Source organism: Oryctolagus cuniculus, chromosome 11 (assembly GCF_051225735.1).
Source record: "Oryctolagus cuniculus isolate XC-2025 breed Fujian yellow rabbit chromosome 11, ASM5122573v1, whole genome shotgun sequence".
In the NCBI taxonomy this organism is placed as follows: Eukaryota; Metazoa; Chordata; class Mammalia; order Lagomorpha; family Leporidae; genus Oryctolagus; species Oryctolagus cuniculus.
This window is the reverse complement of record NC_142877.1, coordinates 44843666-44863728: the sequence shown is the minus strand read 5'-3', so window position 1 is coordinate 44863728 and position 20063 is coordinate 44843666. Positions and strand designations below refer to the sequence as shown.

Below are 20063 nucleotides of genomic sequence, written 5' to 3'. Positions count from 1 at the left end.
ACACAAGAAGCAGAGCAAACTCCGGGGTGCAGGAGCCCCAGAACTTACAGGCGCCTTCACAGGCCAGCCTCCCCCCACCCCGGGTGTTAGTAAACAGACCTTCCTCTGGGAGTCACAAGTAGGGTGGGGGAGGAGAGGGAACCTTGTGGGCCCTGGGACTAGATTTCCTGAAGGTACAGAGCCAACTCCCATTTCTAACTTCTCTTCGTGTTGCCGGTTGTCACGGTACAACCACGTCTAATGAGCAGACCAGACCTTCCCTTGGTGCATGTGGGTCATTTCATGCAGCAGGTTCGTAAACCATGGCTCCTCCAACACACCCAGTAGGGGGAACGGAACTTGAAGATACATGTGGCTGCTCTCCTTTCTCATCCAGATAGGATTTTCAGGCGTTTCCTTAATGGTTATTGTCGCTCCCCCTCTTCGTGGAGGAACGACACTAAACCCTGCCTAGGCTTCATATCCGAGTCACGGCCCCATTATATCGCTCCCCGTCTTCGTGGAGGAACGACACAGGACCCTGCGCTGTTCTTTTGTCTGCTTGGCCCTCCCCGGGTTTGTTGCTGGTTCTTCCCGGGTTGGCTGCCATCCCTTCCACCTCCGTGGAAGGGCGGTTCCCCCTGCCACTTTCCCCACTTCCGCGGGGGAGCGGCACACCGCCGGCCGGCTCTCTTGGGGGCTGCACAGGTGTTCCCCTTAGATGTTCCTGGTGCATGTTGTCTCTTTCCTCCTTTATAGTCCTCTTCCACCAATCCCAACTCTGCTACCCACACGCCGAGTACGCTGCCCTCCTCCAATCAGGAGCAGGTCCTGCTGTTTATTGGTTGAACTGGAGGCAGCTGTGTAGAAGCTGTTTCTCCCTTCTCAGCACCATATTGTGGGAGAGCAGATGCATAGAATAAGTCTTAATTCCAGTAACTTAGTCTAGTCCGAGTTGCTCCCAGTTGCTCCCCACAGTTATGATGCCCAAACTCCAGTCGGGTGTTTTTGTAATTTAAGGTTAAAATGTTAGATATATTTAGCACACCAGGCTGTGCCCCGTGCTTTGGTGCCGCCTTGGCAATCTGACAGAGTCAGGATCCTGGCATGTTGCCCTTGGTTGGTTCTCAGACTGGTGTCTTTTGCCGCCTTGTGAGTTTCTCCCCGATGCCTCAATTTCTTCCTTGATCTTCTCTAAATTCTACAGCTTGGGGGCCAGCAATGGGGCCCGGCAGGTTAATGCCACCTGTGATGCTGGCGTCCTGTGTTAGAGTACCTGTTCGAGTCCCAGCTGCTCTGCTTCCAATCCAGCTTCCTGCTAATGTGCCTGGGAAGGCGGCAGATGATGGGCCAAGTGCTGGGGCCCTGCACCCATGTGCTGCATCTTTGTTCTCTTTGACCTGGCCCAGCTCTGGCCACTGTGGCCATTTGGGGAATGAACCAGTAGATGTAAGATATCTTTGTCTCTCTGTCTCTCTCTTTCTCTCTGTCACTCTGCCTTTCAAATACAAAATAAAGATAAGTATTAAAATAAATAAGTAAGTTCTACAGCTTGTTCCTCCAGCTATAAAGTATTGCAAGTTTCTCTAGCTTGGCCAACAAAACACTAACTTAGCCCTGTAACAAGCTACAAAGGATGACTTAGCTTCCTTCCTACACTAGGATCTATTAGCTAGAAAATCTCTGTGTAGAGGCCAGCGCTGTGTCACAGTGGGTTAACGCCCTGGCCTGAAGCACTGGCATCCCATATGGGCACCGGCTCTAGTCTCAGCTGCTCCTCTTCTGATCCAGCTCTCTGCTATGGCCTGGGAAAGCAGTATAAAATGGCCCAAGACCTGGAAGAAGCTCCTGGCTCCTGGCTTCAGAAGGGCGCAGCTCTGGCTGTTGCAGCCAATTGGGGAGTGAACCATCAGAAGGAAGACCTCTCTCTCTCTTTCTGCCTCTCCTCTCCCTGTGTAACTCTGACTTTTGAATAAATAAATCTAAAAGAAAAGAAAAGAAAATCTCTGTGTAAGAGGTCAGTGTCTCTTCTGCAGAAAGAGGCCAGTTTTGCTCCAAGTAAGCCTGCCACAGGCTGCAGACTTAACTACTCCTAAATGTCACAGCACAAAGACAGCCCTGCCCTGCCCCCAGCATGGGGTCCTTGCCCCTCTCATGTCAGTCTCAGGAATCCTCCCCAAGTGTCTCCCAACAGCTTGTAGATTCCCTCGGGCGTGTTCTAGGAGCATGGGCTCTGGTTTACTGGTGAGAACGAAGCCAGTGGACTCAACCAAAGCCAAGGAGCCTGCGCAGCCCTGTTGCAAGACTACATGGAGAATTCCTGTTATTCATTCACTAAGATTGTTGGAGTCTCTTCTGCCTTGTTTGGTTTGAAGACTCAGTGAATGTCTGTGGAGTTGAGAGCAAGATCCAGGAGGGTGCAGTGGGCCAGCAGCAGACCACAGGGAGGCAGGGGAGAAATCCTGCACCCTCACAGGCAGCCATCACTCGCCCTGGCAGCATCCACCTGTAGCTGCTGTAGCCTGGTCCCACTGCCAGCACCCCAGTGTCTGCAGGGCACCCCGAGTCCACGTGAGCCATGGCAGCCTCCCCAGAGTGATGAACTCTGCAATGGGCCCCGGGTTATCGGAAGGGCTCCATCGCCTCCATCTGTGGTGCTGCGTGGAAGGAATGAATGCCTGCCCAGCACAGGACTCTGAATGCGTTCCCGTGGGTCACACAGTTCCCAGCACAGTCCTCCTGCTCTGGAGGCTGAAGGAGCTTCAGCTTCCCCAGGCTCCCAGAGGGAAGTAAAGCCAGCAACAGGCGGGATGCATGCCTCAAGTGGGTGTCACTGACAAGAATCAAAGCTTGCTTCCTTTGTTCTATCAGCAGCTCCCTGCTTGGCCATGGTGCCTTTCCTGCCCCGCCCCACCCCCCCCACCATGCTCACCACCCAGCCTCTGCCAAGAGTCTGGGGATGGGCTGGGGGTCTGGGAGCGCCTTCCACGGATGGGCCCCCAAGCCTGGGGCACACGGGTGCCCTCGGCAGCCCTTGAGTATTTGTAAAGTTGCTGCATGCATTTCAACTCCGTGTTCTACTCTGAACTTGTCATCCAGGGAGGTAGAGGTGGGGGAGAGGGAGGGAGAGAGGGAGACACCTGATTTCCTTCCTGTGGGCTATTCTGCTAACTCCTATTGCATAACTGAAATCAACTGGCCAAGTTTTTCTGTCTCCTCCAAGCTGTTGAGTCCACTTCCCTATTACACATTTCATTTGCTATCTCACCCACATGAAATTTTGGCTTCTATTTTAGAACAGACACTTGAAATAAATGCCTGCAGTGGGTAAGGGAACAGGTTTGTGAACACCACCAGATTACATTTATTCTAAAGGATACACTCACGCCTTAGGAGGATGGACTAGACACAAAGCAACACCAGTGTAGACAAACAAGATCCTGACCCTGCAGTACAGATCTGGGTACACTGTGTGTTGCCACTCTGGTGGCTTTTAAGGAAACTTTTGATTGCAAAACACCTGTACATGACCCTGAGTGTAGGGGCTCTCTTAACCCATGCTGTCACTCACAAAGCTTATTTTCCAAGCTCTTATACTGTGGTCACCGGAGGGGGAGGGAGCATTCAAAGTTTGCAGCGTATCACAAACGCCGCTGCGCCATCTCCGCTTGCCCAAGCTTTTGTCTTCCCTTATTTTCCAACCTGGTAAAAGACCAAGTTGTCAGCGATAAAAGGCTCCTGGCTATTTGTCCCCGGGGCTGCTGAACCTGCCGCCCGTTATCTTTCATTGTTATTCCGAGGAGTCTGTTTCGGGGCCCTAACAAAGGGAGATTCCAGGCGTCCAAGGGTTCAGCCTTCGACTGGACGGAACTCTCTGCCACGCGGGAACTTCAGGCTGGGAATTGAATTCGAGCAGGAGAGCTCAACTCAAGTTTTCCTTCCAAGTTCCCCCTGGCCTGCTCCTCCCGCCCACGCCCCAGCCAGCTTTGGCAATGCAGACCCTTTCCCTTTTCCTGTGCAGAATTCTAACATCTCTCTGACCCTCAAATGTTAGATTTGGTGGGAGAGAGAAAAAAAAAAAAAAAGCAAAAACACACAAAAGGAAGCAAACGTACCATGGTGATACCTAGCACAGCTCAGTAATCGGATGTTTCAAAGACAGGAAAACAAGCTCAAAATGTTCGCTGGATTTGTTCTTCCAAGAGCTGAGAGCCACGTAACTGGAAACATTGTAATTACCTGCTATTAAATTTGATGTCCCAAACAGATGGTATCCCGTGTCCCCCAGACTTGGTTGCTCACCCCAACCCCAGTTGCTTCACTTCAGTTGCATCCCAATGTGGATTGGTTTGCTTCCCTCTCTGGGAGCTTGGGGTGGGGAATCTGACCGTAAAATCATGTCTACTTTTTTCTAGTGGATTCTCCTCCCCCCCCCCCCCGCCCAACCCGGGGAGGGGTGGGGGTGAGAGTGGGGTGGGTCCAGACCCACTTTATTTCTTTGGGAGTCGCAGTTATACTGAAACCCGTCTTGTCGAGTCGCAGTTACACTGAAACTCGTCTTGTTGGGAAAGAAAAGCTTTGCTATATTAAAGGGGTGCTCCAGCGGCTTCCTGGTGGCCTTCGTCCAAACCCAGCTTCCAGGACCTCTGCAAGGGCCCCGGGGTTGCTTCCGCAGGGTTGCTTCTGGGGCAACAGGGACAGGGTCCAACCCTCAACAACCAGGACACGGGAGAGGGTGCCGGCGGTTCTCTCTCTCTCTCTCTCTCTCTCTCTCTCTCTCTTCTCTCTCTCTCTCTCTCTCTCTCTCTCTCTCTCTCGATAAAAAATAAATAAATAAATAAAAACAAAGACAGCTGCAGGAAATCATCATGGGAAGCTCTCTTCCAATCTGTGTTGGACCCCAGGGAGGCAGAAATGAACACACCACACCTTGACTTTGAAAATATTTTATTTGAATAGTAAATAGTTATACAGTTGAAACAGTTCTATTGAAGCTTTCTATAAATAGCTAACAATTAAGAAAATAATGTATGTAGAAAAGAGATTGCATTTAAAAGTAAGAGCTGTCGGTCGTACTAGGGCCGAGGGAGACCCTCCAAGCAGGATAAAATGGGAGGTTGTCTGTAATTCACTCCGATAGGTATAAAAGTTAAAACTTTTTTTTCCCGCAGATCCCTTTAGCAAAAAGCTGTCTTGTAAAATGCACAGTGAAATGTCAAGAGTGACAGGGGCCAGGGAAAGCGCACCAAAAAAAAAAAAATTTGCAATCAAATAATATCATAATCTCCATAATTAATATAAATAAATAAAGAATAAATAACAATTCTTCGTAAATCAACATATACGTGTAGAGGGAATGATACGTAGAAAGAAGTCCTACCCCCAACACAGATGATCACCCCCCCACAAAAAAAAGTCTCACTTGAAATACTGAGGCAGTTACTACAGCATCTTAGGAAAGTCCCTTCCCTTCCCCCCACACCCCCCCAAAAAAATCCCAAACAGACAACAGTTCAAGGCATTTGTGGCTATACTAAAGAAAACTCGTTTCTTTTTTTAAGCGATTTGATTGGTTCACATACAAAAAGGTAAAGCCAGACTCCAGCAGTTCACAAGCCATAATAAAGCTAAATTGTGTGGGGGAGTTCGGTTTACAGCCTGTGAAATATAAAGGCATTGATTCCTCCAGATTCACCCCAAAACAACCCGTAGGCTACACACACGCACACACACACACACACACACGCAGAGCAGAGCTTGGCAGGCGAGAGCAAACCGCAAGTCTAGACCAGGGACACACAGAACACTAGCAAGAAAAAACAGCTTCTCCCCCTCGCCGGGGAGCGCGCCCCCCGACCCCGAGACCCCCACCCACCCACACCGCGCACGCAAACACCGCGACTCCCGCTGCGCCGCGACAGAAGCCAGGGCGGGAGGCACCACGCGAGAGGAGGGTCGGGGAGGCGTCCCAGCGAGAGGATGCGGATTACTGTCACTCCACACCGAGAGGAGCGGAGACGGCACCTGTCCCCCCCGGAGCGGCCGCGGGCCAGGGGCGCCGCTCTCTTTTGCGGGTCTCCAAGCGAAGGCACAGTTCTGGGCACCCGGGGGGTGGGGTGGGTGTGGACCGGGGCGCGCGCTCTAGCAGGCCGGACGCACGGGCACCTGCAGGAGGATCACCTGTCTGTTCTCGGACGGGTGGCACTTGTTGATGTGCCGCGTGAGGCCCGGCGAGCTGTAGAAGGTGGCCGGGCAGTACTTACAGGGGAACACCTGGGCGGCGTGCAGCAGGCGCAGATGGCGCTCCTGGGCGCCCTTGCTGGGGAACGTCTCCCCGCACACCGGGCACAGGTGGCACTCGGCGGACGCACCCAGGCCCAGCACGCCGGCCGCCTCGCCGTCGCCGGCCGCCTCCTGGGGCGCCTTCTCTTCGGGCCCGGGGTACAGGGCTAGTAGGTCCTCGGCCGGGGGTGCCGGCGGCGCGCCCTTGGCCTGCAGAGCCTGGTGGTGGGCCAGCAGGTGCTTGCGCAGGTAGGCCTGGCGGCGGAACTTCTTGGCGCAGTGGTGGCACTCGTAGAGACCGTCCTCCGAGCCCGATTCGGAGACGCCGCCGGGGCTCGGCGTGTCCCGGTCGCTGCCGCCGCCGCCCAGCGTCTCCCGCGCCTCGGCCCTGGCAGCAGCAGCCTCGGGCTCTGGCGCGCGGGCGGCGGCGGCGGCTGCGGGCGCGGGCCGCGGTTTGTGCCAGCGGCGGTGCGAGGCCAGGTTGGCGGGGCAGCTGAAGACCTTGGCGCACTCCGGGCAGCGGTACTCCACGCGCACGATGCGCGAGCACTTGTGCTGCGCCAGCGCGAACGGGTCGGCATACTCCTCCTTGCACAGTTGGCAGATGAACTCGCCCAGGGGCCGCGCAGCACCCCCGGCGCGGCCGCGCGGCGCCTCCACCGGGCCCTCCTTGATCTTGAGCCCCAGCACGGGCGATGTGGTCACCTCGTCCTCGAAGTGCAGCTTGCGGATGGCCTTGGGCTTCTTGGCGCCGGAGGCCTTGGCTGCCTTGGCTGGGGGTTCCGCGGCGGCGGCGGCGGCGGCGGAGGAAGAGGAAGGGGGCGCGGGCCGCTTGCCCGGGGGCCGCAGGGCGGCGGCGGCGGCGGCGGGGGGCAGCGGGGGTCCGGGCCCCGGGCCGCGAGCCGCCTCGGCGCCGGCCGAGAACGCCGTGCCCATCTTGAGCTCGGCGGGCGCGAACAGCAGCGCGTCGCCGCCGCAGGTGCCACCGCCGCCAGCGCCGTTCGCGCCGCCACCGCCGCCTCCGCCTCCTGCTCCTAGCAGCGCGGCGGGCGTGGGGAAGGACTCGGCGGACACCGGCGAGCCGAGGTTGAAGCTGCGCTCGAAGTACTTGTGCTTCTCGTGCTCGCGGCTCACGGGCCGCGTGGGGCTGTAGAGCGGTGCCGGGTGCGCGGCCTCGGGGTTGCCGAAGTGTGCGGCCCGCGGGCCCGGCGGTGGTGGCGGCGGCGGGCCCGGCGCGCAGGCGAGCGCGGCGGCGAGCGCCGCATGGGCGCGCTCGGCGGACGGCGGCGGCGGCAGTGACCCCGGCCCGGGGCTCGGTGCTGGGGGCTCGGCGCGAGCGCCCCCGCAGCCGGGCGAGAGCAGCAGCGCGTGGTCGCCGTCCTCGCCGCCGCGGACCCGGTAGGACACGGGCGTGGACTTCTTGCTGCGTTTCACCAGGAAGCCGCGGGGCATGTTGGCGCGGCGCTAGGGCCCGGCAGCCGGCTCGCTCTCACCTCCGCGCTCGACCCCGGCGGCCCTCAGTGCCCCCGGCCCATGGCCCGGGCGCGGCGGCTGCGGAACACGCGTGGCGTCGGAGGCGGCCCGGCCCGGCTTTGCGGCCCGCACGCGCGTCCCTGTCCCCTGGCCCGGGAGCCGCTCCCTTTTAACGGGGGGAGGGGGCCATTGTTCTCGCCTCCCGCTTTCCCCGGAGCCAATCAGCGCGCCCGCAGCTCCTCCGCCCGGCGGGGTGGGAGGGCGCCGGAGTGGCAAAAAGGGGGCCGGCACTCGGGGGTCGCCCGCTAGGTGCGGCAGATGTACCTGAGGGCGCGGGACCCCCGCGCGCGCCCCGCGGCCGCCCCGCCCGGGCCAGGCACACGCCCGGCCCCGCCTCCCTTCACGGTCTGCTGCTCCTCTATGGGGAGGCGCACGTGCCTGGGCTTTGTGTCTCTCCTCCGGGGGGCGCGGAGCCGCCAAATGGGCCCGTCCGTCAGCACGACAATGCGCGCCCCCCTCCCGCGCGCGGATTACGCGCGGGTCGCGAGCAAAATAGCAACAAAGGAGGAGAAGGGCTCCAAATATGTCAGGAGGGCTCCGGGCGCGAGCTGGAGCCCGGGATGTTGGGGGGGGGGGTTGCGCGCGCGGACTGCGTGGGTGTGGGGTGGGCACACGCCGCCTCGGGCGCGGCAGCTCTGCGTGGCGTGCGGGGAAAGAAACCGCGCGTCGAACATAGCTGCAAAGTCCGTGCGGCCTGAGCCCTGGCCAGTGCCTCTGACGGCGTGGCCCGAGCGGCCCGGGGTCCTCGTGGCAATCGTAGCCCGAGTTGCGGGCGTGGAGAGACTGGGCTGCAGCCGAGGGCGGCTCTGGTGCGCGCAGCTCCAGGACATGTCTCTCTGGAGTTTGAGAAAACAGTTGGTAACGCGCTTCCTTGCGTCGCGGGAGCGGGAGGCGAGCTGGGCCAGGTTCCAAGAGGGATTGGAATTTCGGAACTTTTATTTTGGGGTGGTGGGGGGATAAATCCCCCCCCCCACCGCGCGCCCCGAGCCTCCGCGAGGCCCGGAGCCGGGTCTGGCCGGGTACTCCGCCGCGTGCGCCCCTGTGAAGTTGGTGCCCGCCCTCCCCGCGCGGCCTCATGCATTTTCATTCCTAGCGGGCATTTTGTCTGTCGGTTGACATCAGATGCTAAATCAAGGGCTCCAATCAAGGCGCTGCGGAATAAAGGGGCCGCCTGTCTGGGCGCAGGCCCCCCCACCCCCAGCCATGCCCCCTTCACCTTTGTGAAGGAAATTAACCTCCCGCTATTGAGCGCCGGTCGCGGCCAATCTGGACGCCAAAGGAGACGCGTGCTGCCCGCCGGGGGGAGGGGGCAATCTGTCCTCCGAGGCAGGCTGCGGCCTGGGAGAGCTCAAGCCGCCGCCCCCGCGCCACCAGGAGTAGACAACGGCGGAGTGCCCCCCTCCCCGGGCTGCGCCCAGAGCCGGCCGGCGGCCTCCAGCCTGCGCCCTGCCCGGCCCCGTGGAAGCACAAAAGACACAAGGCTCCGGGGGAACCTGGCAGAGTCCCACGAGTGCGCGGTGGCCCTGCGCGTCCGCCCCCGGGGAGCGAGCTGCAGAGCCACGTAAAATGTCCTGCGTGCACCGACAGCCCCGCTGGGCTGCCGGAGGAGCAGGCAGAGTTTTCTGCAAAGCTCTGCACAGCCAGCTTGGATTGTCCAGGGGTTTTGCTTAGGCTCAATGCCACTGAAGGTATTTAATTGTTTTTTTGGATCTTCCCTCTGAAAATACCCTGGCGTGAAAATGAAACAGATTTAAGGAAGAAACAGAAACAGAGGAGAGAGAGACAGAGAGAGAGAGAGAGAGAGAGAGAGAGAGAGAGAGGATATCTGCACGAGTAATAAGTTGTGATGAGGACAGCTGGTGAGGATAGCACATCAAGGGGTTAATCAAGTTGGTTAATCAAGGGGAAAGATAGTTGATGATTTTTATGTTTGTGATTTTGAAAAAGAAAACAACTACACACTGAAAAGAATATGTAGAATGTATTTTCAAAGGTGCCACTCCGGTTGTAAAAATGCTAACTGTGATGAATGCCAGTCCTGAAAAGTTGGAAATCCTGAAGTGAAATTTCTACAATGTATCCGTGACTTTTTTTCCCTCTAAAAGTAACCGACATAACTTCTTTGCTCTTTTGGCACCGATGAAGACGGCTGATGAAATTAGAAGTGGGGAAGGGATTCCGAGACAGCTTTGGCCAATTCTATTTTCTAATCACGAGTCCCATCTGGATTGTGGAATAATGGGGCCAGGGGCTCGGCCCGCGGTCCCTCCCCGGCCAACTGCGGGGTGTTGGAACTTGCATATGTAGTACCGCTTTCAAACAGCTCCCAGGGAGGCTTGGTCACCTTGTGAGTCCATAAGGGATAACAACACCCATAATTGTAATGAACGCGTGGGACAGGGGACGGGACCAACAACCAAAGCCAGAACACAAACCCCAAACAAAACCCCTGCCCCGGAGAATTCAAATCGCTTTCTGAGTTTAGCCAAGGGAATCTATTGAATTCTGTGAAGTTACTGACAGTCAATGGAACCGTTTCTTTTTCTCTTTTTGTGGCTTCTAGTCTTGCCCACGGGAAGGAAATCTGCTCTCAGACTGGTACGGTCAAAAATACACGGAAACTTGAAGGGCACAAGTGTCGGAAACTAATTTCATAACCCAGAGCAGAGGGAGAAGATAAGCTGTCCTCGCGGGCGCACCCCGGCAACCTCGGAGCAGGTGCAGCCGCGCACCGGGTCGTGGAGCTGCGCCACCTCCGTCAGCGTGATTTTCCGAGAATCTGCGCGCCCGCAGGGATGCGGACCTCAGGTCGAGACGTTTGTCTTCCTCTGGGAGTAGCCAGGCGCCACCACACTGCTGCGCTCCCGCGGCCGCCCTTGGCGCACTGCGACTCCGAGTAGGGGCTGCACGCAGCTGCGCCGGGGGGGGGCTGGGGGGGGGGGATTTGGGGAATTGCTTGTCCCCTTCGAGGGGGCTTCCAGAGAGTCGGTGAGCAAACGGAACCAAAGCTGGACACCCCCCGGAGTCCCTTCCAGTCTACGTGCGATTCCGCCCTTCCCTGCGGGCTCCTGGGAAAATCCGGGGGGCCCCCTCGCTTCGCGTCCTGGCAGCCCCCGCGGCGGGTTCCTTTTCCGACGACTGCGGAGGAGCTGGGGGCCGCAGGCACTCCCAAGCTCTCCAGTCTAGTTGTGCGAAACTGCAGTCGGGGCGCGCGCCAGGGTTCACTGGGTCCCCCACCCCCACCCCACTCCCGGCTCGAGACTCCTGGGAGTTTCTAGAAAGGACGAAGCTTGAAAATGAGCGCTAAAGCGGGGGAGTTTGGTCGAGGAATGGGGCTTCTAGGGTTGTCCAGGGCTGCCCCTGAACACAGGGGGAGGATCAGTGGGTTGGTAGTCTCACCCTACGGCAGGGGGACTGCTTTGGAGACGCCAGCAGAATTTATCCGTGTCCCCCCTCCCCAGCCCCACTCTGACAAGGACCCCTCGCTTGGCTTCCCAGAGACACCCACCCTCGACCCTCGGTCCCCGCGCCTCGCCGCCGCCAGGTCCCGGGAGGGGGCCCGCGCCCCTGGGCTCTGTGCGCGCCAGACCCGAGCCCGGGAGAGGCTTTGTGTTTGCAGGAATGAGGGGTTGTTGTGTCAGCCCCAGGGGCACGCGAGAGACACGCGCAGCCCGCCCGCCGCCCCGCCCGGCACGGCCTCCAGGCACCTTCCGGGCCCCCCGCCCGCGGGCCGTCGCCTTTGTTCGGCACATTAGCATAAAGCTGCCATGGATCTCCCGTTTAAATAATTCCACACAAAAGGAGAGTGCATGAAAGAGAGCGAACAAGGGGGAATCCGCGAGGCAGCGCCTTGCGCCTGGCGCGGGAGGGCCCGCGCTCCAGCATTTGCTGCCCCTCGAGGTTCGGGAGCCCCCGGCAATCTGCTGCGCGCCCCCTACCCGGCCGGCCGCCGCCTTAAGGGTCCCGAGCGTGCCGTCGGGGCCGCCGCGCGCTCGCTTTAGTGCCTTCGTGGCTATTTGTTCCTGCCTCGGGTGGCAAGGGGGCTGGCCCGAAGCTGGGTGCCGGCAAGAGCTGGCCAGGGCGACGCCAGGAAATGTGGGGAAGCCGTGACCCGAGCCCTGCATGCGTGCGGGGCCGGCGCTTGGACGCGCGCAGGGTGACTTTGAACATGAGGGCGCTGGAGTGGTTCGTGTCCACGCGCGCGCTGAGCGGCGCGGCCTCCAGCCTTGCGCGCTCTGGCTGGGGAGATGAACCGACAAACCCGAATAGAGAAGCGACCGCAAAGGCCGCGGCTACCCCAGTTTCCTCCGCAGCACGCAGGCCTCCACTCCAGCTTTGCTACCCCAGGGTAGACAACGAGGCCGCCGGGCTCCCGGGGGAGGCAGAAGGGGATCAGCTTTTGCCTTGTCTTGGGTTCGGGCCCTTGGGTGTAGAGTGTACCAGTCAAGTGCTGTCCCTTCACCGTCGCCTCCCCCCACTCTCCTCGCTCCCCTCCCCTTCCTTCCTACACCTGCCCCTGCGTCTCCCTCTCTCCTCCGCTCCCCCCCACCTCTCTCGCTCTCCTCTCCACGTCCCTTCCCCCTCCCTCTCTGCCCCCCAGCCCCGCTCCCCACCCCCTCCCTGCAGGCCAACGTGTGTTATTTTATTTGTCTAGAGAGAGCCTATTTGTTCAGTGATGTGTGGCCTCCTGGTCTCCTGCTTTAATGGGGACCGCCGAGGCTTGGTTTCGGCGAACATTAGCATACAGCTGCCCGGCTCCGCGCCCGGCCCGGCTCACTTTATCCCGGCCTTATCAGCGCTTCTTCTCTCAACCAGAAAACAATCAACAGCTCCTCGCACGCCGCGACTCTCCAGCCCCTCTCTGCTTCTTGGCTGAACACTCGATCACCCGGGTGCCCTCCCTCTCTCTCCCCCTAGCCCCCTCTCCCCAGGGTAAATATTGATGGGCTGCTTTTACATCTTAAACCTCCACGCGGGGTCCCCCCACCCCCACCCCTACCCAGCCCACAACTCCGTTGCATTTTCCCTTGGCCTTCCTGTGATATGCGGGTGCAATAAAACCTCTCAGGGCCATGTCTGCGTTTTTCTAATCCGACATCAGCCTTGCTGGGCATCCGTAAGGCAGAGTTGTCGAATGTGATTTAGGGGAAAGAAAACTTTGGAAAATCAACTCCGGTATTTTCTTGGCAGACTTCTTGGCTTGAGAGGACAGAATTCTGAGATCAAGGCCGAGAACCAGAGATGTCTCAGATCTGGCAGGGACTTGAAACATTCACCCGTCTCCTGCACACCGAGCCAGGTGCAGCTGGGGTCTCTGGGATGCCCTTTCTTTTACATGTCTTTATCATCAGCCAAATTTTCCTTGTTAAGCCCTTAAAGCAGCCCTCTACCAGCTAGGACCAACTGGTCTACTTATTCTCAGGGCACCTGCAGCGAGATCCTGAAACTCATAGTAGTAGAATCAGTGGGTGATGATGCAGCCGGGACGCTGCGTCTCCTGGGTTCAGGCAGTGGCCCACTTGATCGCAGTGTGTGAGACAAGAACCACAGCAACATCAGTATTGTGGGGGCCAACACATGTTCTGGATATTTCCAGATCGTCTCAGACCACTTCAGAAAAGGCCGCGCGGGGAAACCGGGGCCATCCCAGCTGTCTGTGGTTCCGTACTGAGGGTGGCGTTGTCGTCGGGGGTCGCTTCTGTGTGCCTGGGGACTTTATGAAGGCAATACTTGGTCACAGGCGTCCTGACTGCCGTGTGTAACTGTGGTGTTTCTGTCAGCACTGGCACAGACGCTGGCTCCCGCTGCCGAGGCGCCTGACCCAGGGCCCTCCAGGGAAAGGCAGAAGGCGCCTGCTGTGTGGCTCCACGTGTGTGCCGGGGACCGGAGTGGCTGTATCCTGCTCAGGCTACACCGTCTGTGCGACGGCTGCCCCCCTCCCCCCAGCACTCCCGAACCCCATCCTCCATTTGCGCAGAATGTGAAGGAATTAGTGGCGTTCATCGCTTCTGCCTGCCTTGCAAGACCCACAGTCCAGTGTTCTGGAACAATCATTTCTTTTTTGAGAAGTACTGCCTGTACAGTTCCGTCATCGTAATCCAGCCAGCCCTGACTTTTCCTTCAAATAGCTGGGTCATCTTTGTAATTGTGCCCAACTTTTGTTAAATGTTAACGTAAATACCAATTTTAAAAAAAAGCATGAACTGAAACTGTGTTTATGAAAACCAATGGTAAGCCTTGCAGGTAAAAAAAAAAAAAAGTGACACTACTTAACAATAAGAGACCCAAATAACTGAAAAAAAAAATCTGACATGTTCCTACAGGTCTCAGAGCCTATGCATATTCTAAGGGGCAATTAATTTGGAAGAGGGGCGCTTGTAACAGAGACCTCAGTTGCAAAGCAACAGTGCGAAGGGTGGAAGGATAAGGAACTGGATTGATTCCCTGCCACCATGCTACCACCTAGAACCTTCGTGTGCGCCCCTCCAGCCTCTGGGGCCTCGGAGCCTTTCCTCTCTGAAGACCTGGAACGTGAGGCAGAAAGAGGGTTCATGCCACAATCTATGCCGTAGCGGGTACAGGGTTAATCTCTCAGCATCTGTTGGCCAATTTTCCATTCTGGGACGGTGATTTTTTTTCTTTCTTTTTTAATCACTCACAGCATTTCTCTCCCCCGGCACCGGGTACACAGAGTCGGCGGCAGAACGCTGTAGGACCGCACAGCAAATCACGCTCAGGGTTACAAAGCAAGTTTTACACCGGGGAGACCTCGTGTTCCTGCTGAAATGCAAGAACCTGTGCCTGGAGATCTGTCCGCGGCCGTGCGCCACCTACTGGAGCGACGGGAAACCACGGGCCCGGGACAGGGGACCGAGCAGGTGCGTCCCCTACACGATGCCCGGCCACGCGTACATGGGCAGGTGGTAATGGTTGTAGTGCAAGTAGTCCAGGATGCTCCTCTCCACCAGGGGCTTGTAGATGGTGTCCTCGAAGACCCTCTGTAGGTATTTCTTGGGCTTCTCACTCAACTCGATCTCCTCATCTTCTATCTGCCGGGCCAGCTCTACCAAGGAGGGAAGTTGCTCCTCCTGGAAGACACGGTAGGGAGGGGACCGCCATGGCGGGGTGGGTTAGCTCTCGTGCAGAGGGGCGGTGATCCGTTCCCCAGGGCGGGAGTGTGTGCATATATATATATATATATATATATTCCCAGACTTTTAGATATTATTTGTGTGTATGTGCGGAATATGACAGAATGCAAAATTTGTGACTGTAAGCTTTTTTGGGTGTGCAGTAACAGCAGGTACATGCATCCACGCTATGGTCGGGTCACCACCACCTCCCATCTCCAGCTTCTTGCGTCTTGGCCACGGCAAACTTGGGACCCTCCGGGCACTAACAACAACTCCTGCCCCCCAGCCCTCCCTCTCCCAGCCCCTAGAACTATCAGCCACCTTCCTGTCTCTATGGGGTCTGGTGACTCCGGGTGTCTGGTGTGAGTAGAATCATGCAGATTCTTTTTGTAACTGGGGCATGCCACTTGGCAGAGGGTCTTCCCCAGCGTTGGTCACCTTAAAAACCCTCACGTCCCAGCTAAGACTCATCCGTAGCTCATGCTGGTATTAAAAACAAGACAGACCGTGCCAGCAAACTCCTGCGTGCTTTACTGTACTTGGTTACAACCCCTAAGAGAGAGGATTTGACAGCCTTCAATACATTGTTGACAAACTCCAATGTCGTGGGTATCTTTCAAGATGGAGCTCAGAGAATAGAAAGGGGTTGGAAGTTAAGACGCCTACAATCACACCTAAAATCTAATAGAGGTTTTCCAGCATTTTATTATAGTAATTTTCAAGCCATAGGGACAAGCTCACAGATCTGGGCGTGCACACACACACACACAGACACCCCTGGGTCCTGCAGTTAACCCTTCACTGGCTGTCCTCACCACTCTTCTGCCCACCCACAGCAGGGCTGTCCTAAGGAGCGCTTGCCCCAGGGCTGGGTTGAGCTGTGTGGCTGTCTGACCTCAAAGGAAGAGTCATATGGACTCTGCTGGTGTATTTATTTCAACTTCCAACAATTCTTTTTCTTTTGAACAGAACAAACCAAAAAAAGAAGTGGATTATCAGCAGGGTTCTCCTGGATCATTGATTTGTCAATAGTGAGAACGAACAGATAGAAAAATTGATTCAAGCTTCGATGGAGGTTTAATGCAATCGGCACTTGGTTGTTTAAGCAAGACAAGATGAGGTGTTGGAGATTCTACACTGGGAAGACCAGTGTGTGTGTGTGTGGGGGGGGGGCGCACAGGGATTCAGATTCAAATCAGCTCAACAGAGGTTGTGAGAGGGCAAAAGGCCACTGATGCCCATAACGAATTCTTGCAGGTGCTGAAGACTCTGATGCCACCAGCTCCCTGGCCCCGCTGATATATTCTGCAACGGAGATGAGCTTGGTTCTTTCTGCCTTAATTTTCCCGGAGAATTTTTTCTGCCTTTCTTCTTCCTTCTTTTCTTTTTAAAGATTCATTTATTTACTTGTAAGGGGGAGAGAGAGAGAGAGAGATCTTCCATCTACTGGTTCACTCCCCAAATGGCCCCAATGGCTGGAGCTGGGCCCATCTGAAGCCAGGAGCCAGGAGCTTCTTCCTGGTCTCCCACATGGATGGATGCAGGGGCCCAAGCACTTGAGCCATCTTCCACTGCTCTCTCAGGTGCATAAGCAGGAGCTGGATCGGAAGTGGAGCAGCCAGGACTCAACCCGGCACCTGCCCCTATGGGATACTGGCATCTCAGGCGGAGGTTTACTTCTCTGCTCCTCAATGCCAGGCCCCTTTCCTGGAGAACTGTGTCAAACTTACACAAGGACAGTGACCTCACTTAAATGCTGGGGATTTCAGGCTCATGGCTGTGTGATGCTGTTCTGATGCGGGGTGAGCAGGGTGAAATCACAAAGTGGAACTGTCAGGTTTATCTAAGAAGAAACTGCTCGGGACTGTTGGCAGCTTCTCGTGCACTTGCCGCTCCTGTGGGACCTCTCATGGTGTGACCCGGGGCCCACTAGAATCACTTCCCTCCACTGTACCATGTATAGTATGCCTCCTCTTGGAGCCGGTGCTGTGGCAAAGTAGGTTGAAGACCCGGTTCGTGTCCCGGTTGCTCCACTTCTGATCCAGCTCTCTGCTGTGGCCTGGGAAGGCAGCAGAGGATAGCTCGGGTCCTTGGGCCCCTGCACCCTTGTGGGAGACCCGGAAGAAGCTTCTGGCTCCTGGCTTTGGATCAATGCAGCTCTGGCCTTTGCGGTCATTTGGGGAGTGAACTAGCGGATGGAAGACCTCTCTCTCTCTCTCTCTCTGCCTCTCCCTCTCTCTCTCTCTCTCTGTGTAACTCTTTCAAGTAAATAAATAAATCTTTAAAAAAAGAAGAAATTAGGTAGTATGATGCCTCTCACATTGTTTTTCTTTCTCAAGACTGTTTTGGTTATTTGGAGTCTTTTGTGTTTCCATATGAATTCTGCAGTTGTTTTGAATTTCTTTGAAGAGTGACATTGGAATTTTGAGAGACTGTATTGAATCCGTAGATTGTTTTGGATATATGGACATTTAAGCAATATTAATTTTTCTACCCCATGGCCACAGGATATCTTTTGATTTACTGTATTATCTTCAGTTTAGTTCATCGATATTTTATAGTTTTTAATATACAGACCTTTACCTCTTTGAGTTTACTAAGTATTTTTAAAAGGTATATTTATGTATTATCTATTTGAAAGGCAAAAGGTTAGACATAGAGAGAGAAAGACCCACACACATAGAGAACAGAGATCTTCCATCTGCTGGTCCACTTCCCACATGCCTGCAGAAACCAGAGCTCGGCCAGGCCAAAGATAAGAGCCGGGAACTCCACCCAGGTCTCTCACTTGGGCAGCTAGGATGCAAGTGTTGGTTCATCATCCACTGCCTTCCCAGGTGCATTGGCAGGAAGCCGGATCAGAAGCACAGTCGCTGGGACTCAAACCAGCACTCTAATGTGGGACACAGTGAACCCACTGGGCCACCCCCCCCCCCAGTCTTCTTTACAAATGCTATTGTAAATGGGATTGTTTGTTAATTTCCCATCAGGTCTTTTGGCGATCCACCGAGGGTTTTCTAGATTTAAGATCACATTGTCATAGAAACCATTTCAGGTCTTCGTTTCCTGTTCGGTTGCCTTTTATTCATGTACTTTTCTCGCATAATTGCTCTGGCGAGGGAGCAGGGGCCTTCTTGTCTTGTCCCGATTTTAGAAAGAATAAAAAAGCTTTCAAATTCTCACTGTTGAATATAATGCTAGCTGTGGACTGGTGAAAATGTGACCTCAACTGTGTTGGAAACATTCTTTCTATACCTACATTTATTGAGAGTTTTGTAACGGATGTGTTTTGCCAGACCTTTCTCTGCATTTACTGAGACAATCAGAATTTTCATCTCTCTAGGGCGATGTTTTCAGGTTTGCCTGCATCTACTTTGTAGACTCTGGTGGGACTTCATTTCTTTTCATGACTGAGTACTGTTCCACTGTGTGCTTAGGACACGGTGGTTTATCCCTGGATCTCTTGGTGGGTGTCTGGGTGCTACCCCATTCTGGCGGCTTTGAATTCCATGTACATGAATTCATCTGGATGCCTCTTTTTTTTAATTTTACATTTTTACTTTTTTAAAAGATTTATTTTATTTATTTGAAAGTCAGTTGCACAAGAGAGAATGGAGGCAGAGAGAGAGAGAGAGAGAGAGAGAGAGAGGTCTTCCATCTGCTGATTCACTCCCCAACTGGCTGCAACAGCTGGAGCTATGCAAATCCAAAGCCAGGAGCCAAGAGCTTCTTCCGAGTCTCCCACGCGGGTGCAGGGGCCCAAGAACTTGGGCCATCCTCCACTGCTTTCCCAGGGCATAGCAGAGAGCTGGATCAGAAGTGGAGCAGCTGGGACTTGAACCAGTGCCCATATGGGATGCCGGCACTGCAGGCGGCGGCTTTACCCGTTTCACCACAGTGTTGGCCCCAGGATGCCTCTTTCTGTTCTTTTGAATGTACACCTAGGAGCACGGTGGCTGTTTCCCACAGCAGCTGCACAGTGTTGCATTCCCAACAGGAATGTGCAAAGATTCTGGTTTTTCCACACTCTGACACTTGCTGGTCTCCCCCCACCCCCACCCCCCGCAGCCATCCTCGTGGGTATGAAGTGCTACCTCACGGCAGTTCCGATTTTTATTTCCCTAATGATCAATGATGTTGAGCATCTTTTCTTGTAACCTGGTGTACATCTGGACTCCTGCTTTTATCTTGGGATAAAAATCACCCTATTCATCTATTCTTACATGCAAGTAGCACACTTTCTTGGTTGCTGGTGTTTTGTAGCAAGTTTTGCAATTGAAAAGTGCGAGTATTCTAACTTTGTCCTCCCCTGCCCCATTCTGAGATAGCTTTGACTATTTGGAGTCTTTTGCATTTCCACAAGAATTTAGGATTGTGTTTGGATTTTTATAAAAATGCTCTCGGGATTTTGATAAGGTTGCACTGGATCTGTAGATCATGTGGGTTTTTATTGGACATCTTTTTTCTTTAAAGATTTATTTATTTGAAAGGCAGAGTTAGAGAGAGAGAGAGAGATCTTCTATCCTCTGTTTTACTCCTCAGATGGCTGTGACAGCCAGGGCTGGACCAGGCAGAAGCCCTGAGCGAGGAGCTTCATCTGGGTCTCCTATGTGGGTGCAGGGGCCCAAGCACTTGGGCCATCCTCTGCTGCTTTCCCAGGTGCATTAGCAGGGAGCTGGATTGGAAGTGGAGCAGATGGGACGTGCTGGCATCACAGGTGGCAGCTTTACCTGCCAAACCACAACACCAGCCCCTTTTATTGACATCTTAACCATAGGAAGTCTTTTTTTTTTTTATTGTCTGGAAAGGCAGAGTTCCACCTCGGTTGGCTACACCTCAGCAACCACAAGGCTTGTGGAAGTGGCGGTGGAGATGATGCAGGCACTGCCCACTTAGACCGCGGGAGCTGACTGGGGTCCCGGCCGTTTTGGGGTGAGGTAGGAGAAGATGCTAGCGTGGGTACTGACCACTCTCTGAGCACAGATGCTAACCTTCTGAGCTCTGCTAAGGACGCCAGTATGGGAAGAAACAGTTTAAAGCTTTACACAACAGGGTCAGGGTTCTAGCTGAGAATGGGGAACCTGGGACAGGCAGCCCAACTTCTAGTTCATTCTGCATTGCTTTGAGAATCGAGTC

The 20063-nt window shown here is 55.4% G+C and overlaps 2 protein-coding genes across 3 annotated transcripts in view; both read right to left on the bottom strand.

The window, feature by feature from the left end:
- Positions 1 to 4915: 4915 nt before the first annotated feature.
- On the bottom strand, positions 4916 to 7885 carry INSM1 (INSM transcriptional repressor 1). Its single transcript, XM_017342176.4, has one exon. The coding sequence runs from the start codon at positions 7711 to 7713 to the stop codon at positions 6121 to 6123; it is 1593 nt and encodes a 530-aa protein (XP_017197665.2). The 5' UTR covers positions 7714 to 7885; the 3' UTR covers positions 4916 to 6120.
- Positions 7886 to 14412: 6527 nt separating this feature from the next.
- The window catches only part of CFAP61 (cilia and flagella associated protein 61), a 250889-nt gene continuing 245238 nt past the window's right edge, over positions 14413 to 20063 (bottom strand). For both annotated transcript variants that reach the window (XM_008256339.5, XM_008256340.5), the window contains exon 27: positions 14413 to 14882. In XM_008256339.5, coding sequence (XP_008254561.3) covers positions 14682 to 14882 — 201 coding nt within the window. In that variant the 3' untranslated portion in view covers positions 14413 to 14681. The remainder of the gene's footprint in view (positions 14883 to 20063) is intronic.

What these genes read in the sequence shown, in the direction of transcription:
- INSM1 (XM_017342176.4), bottom strand. Translation starts at nt 7,713, where the DNA reads ATGCCCCGCGGCTTCCTGGTGAAACGCAGCAAGAAGTCCACGCCCGTG.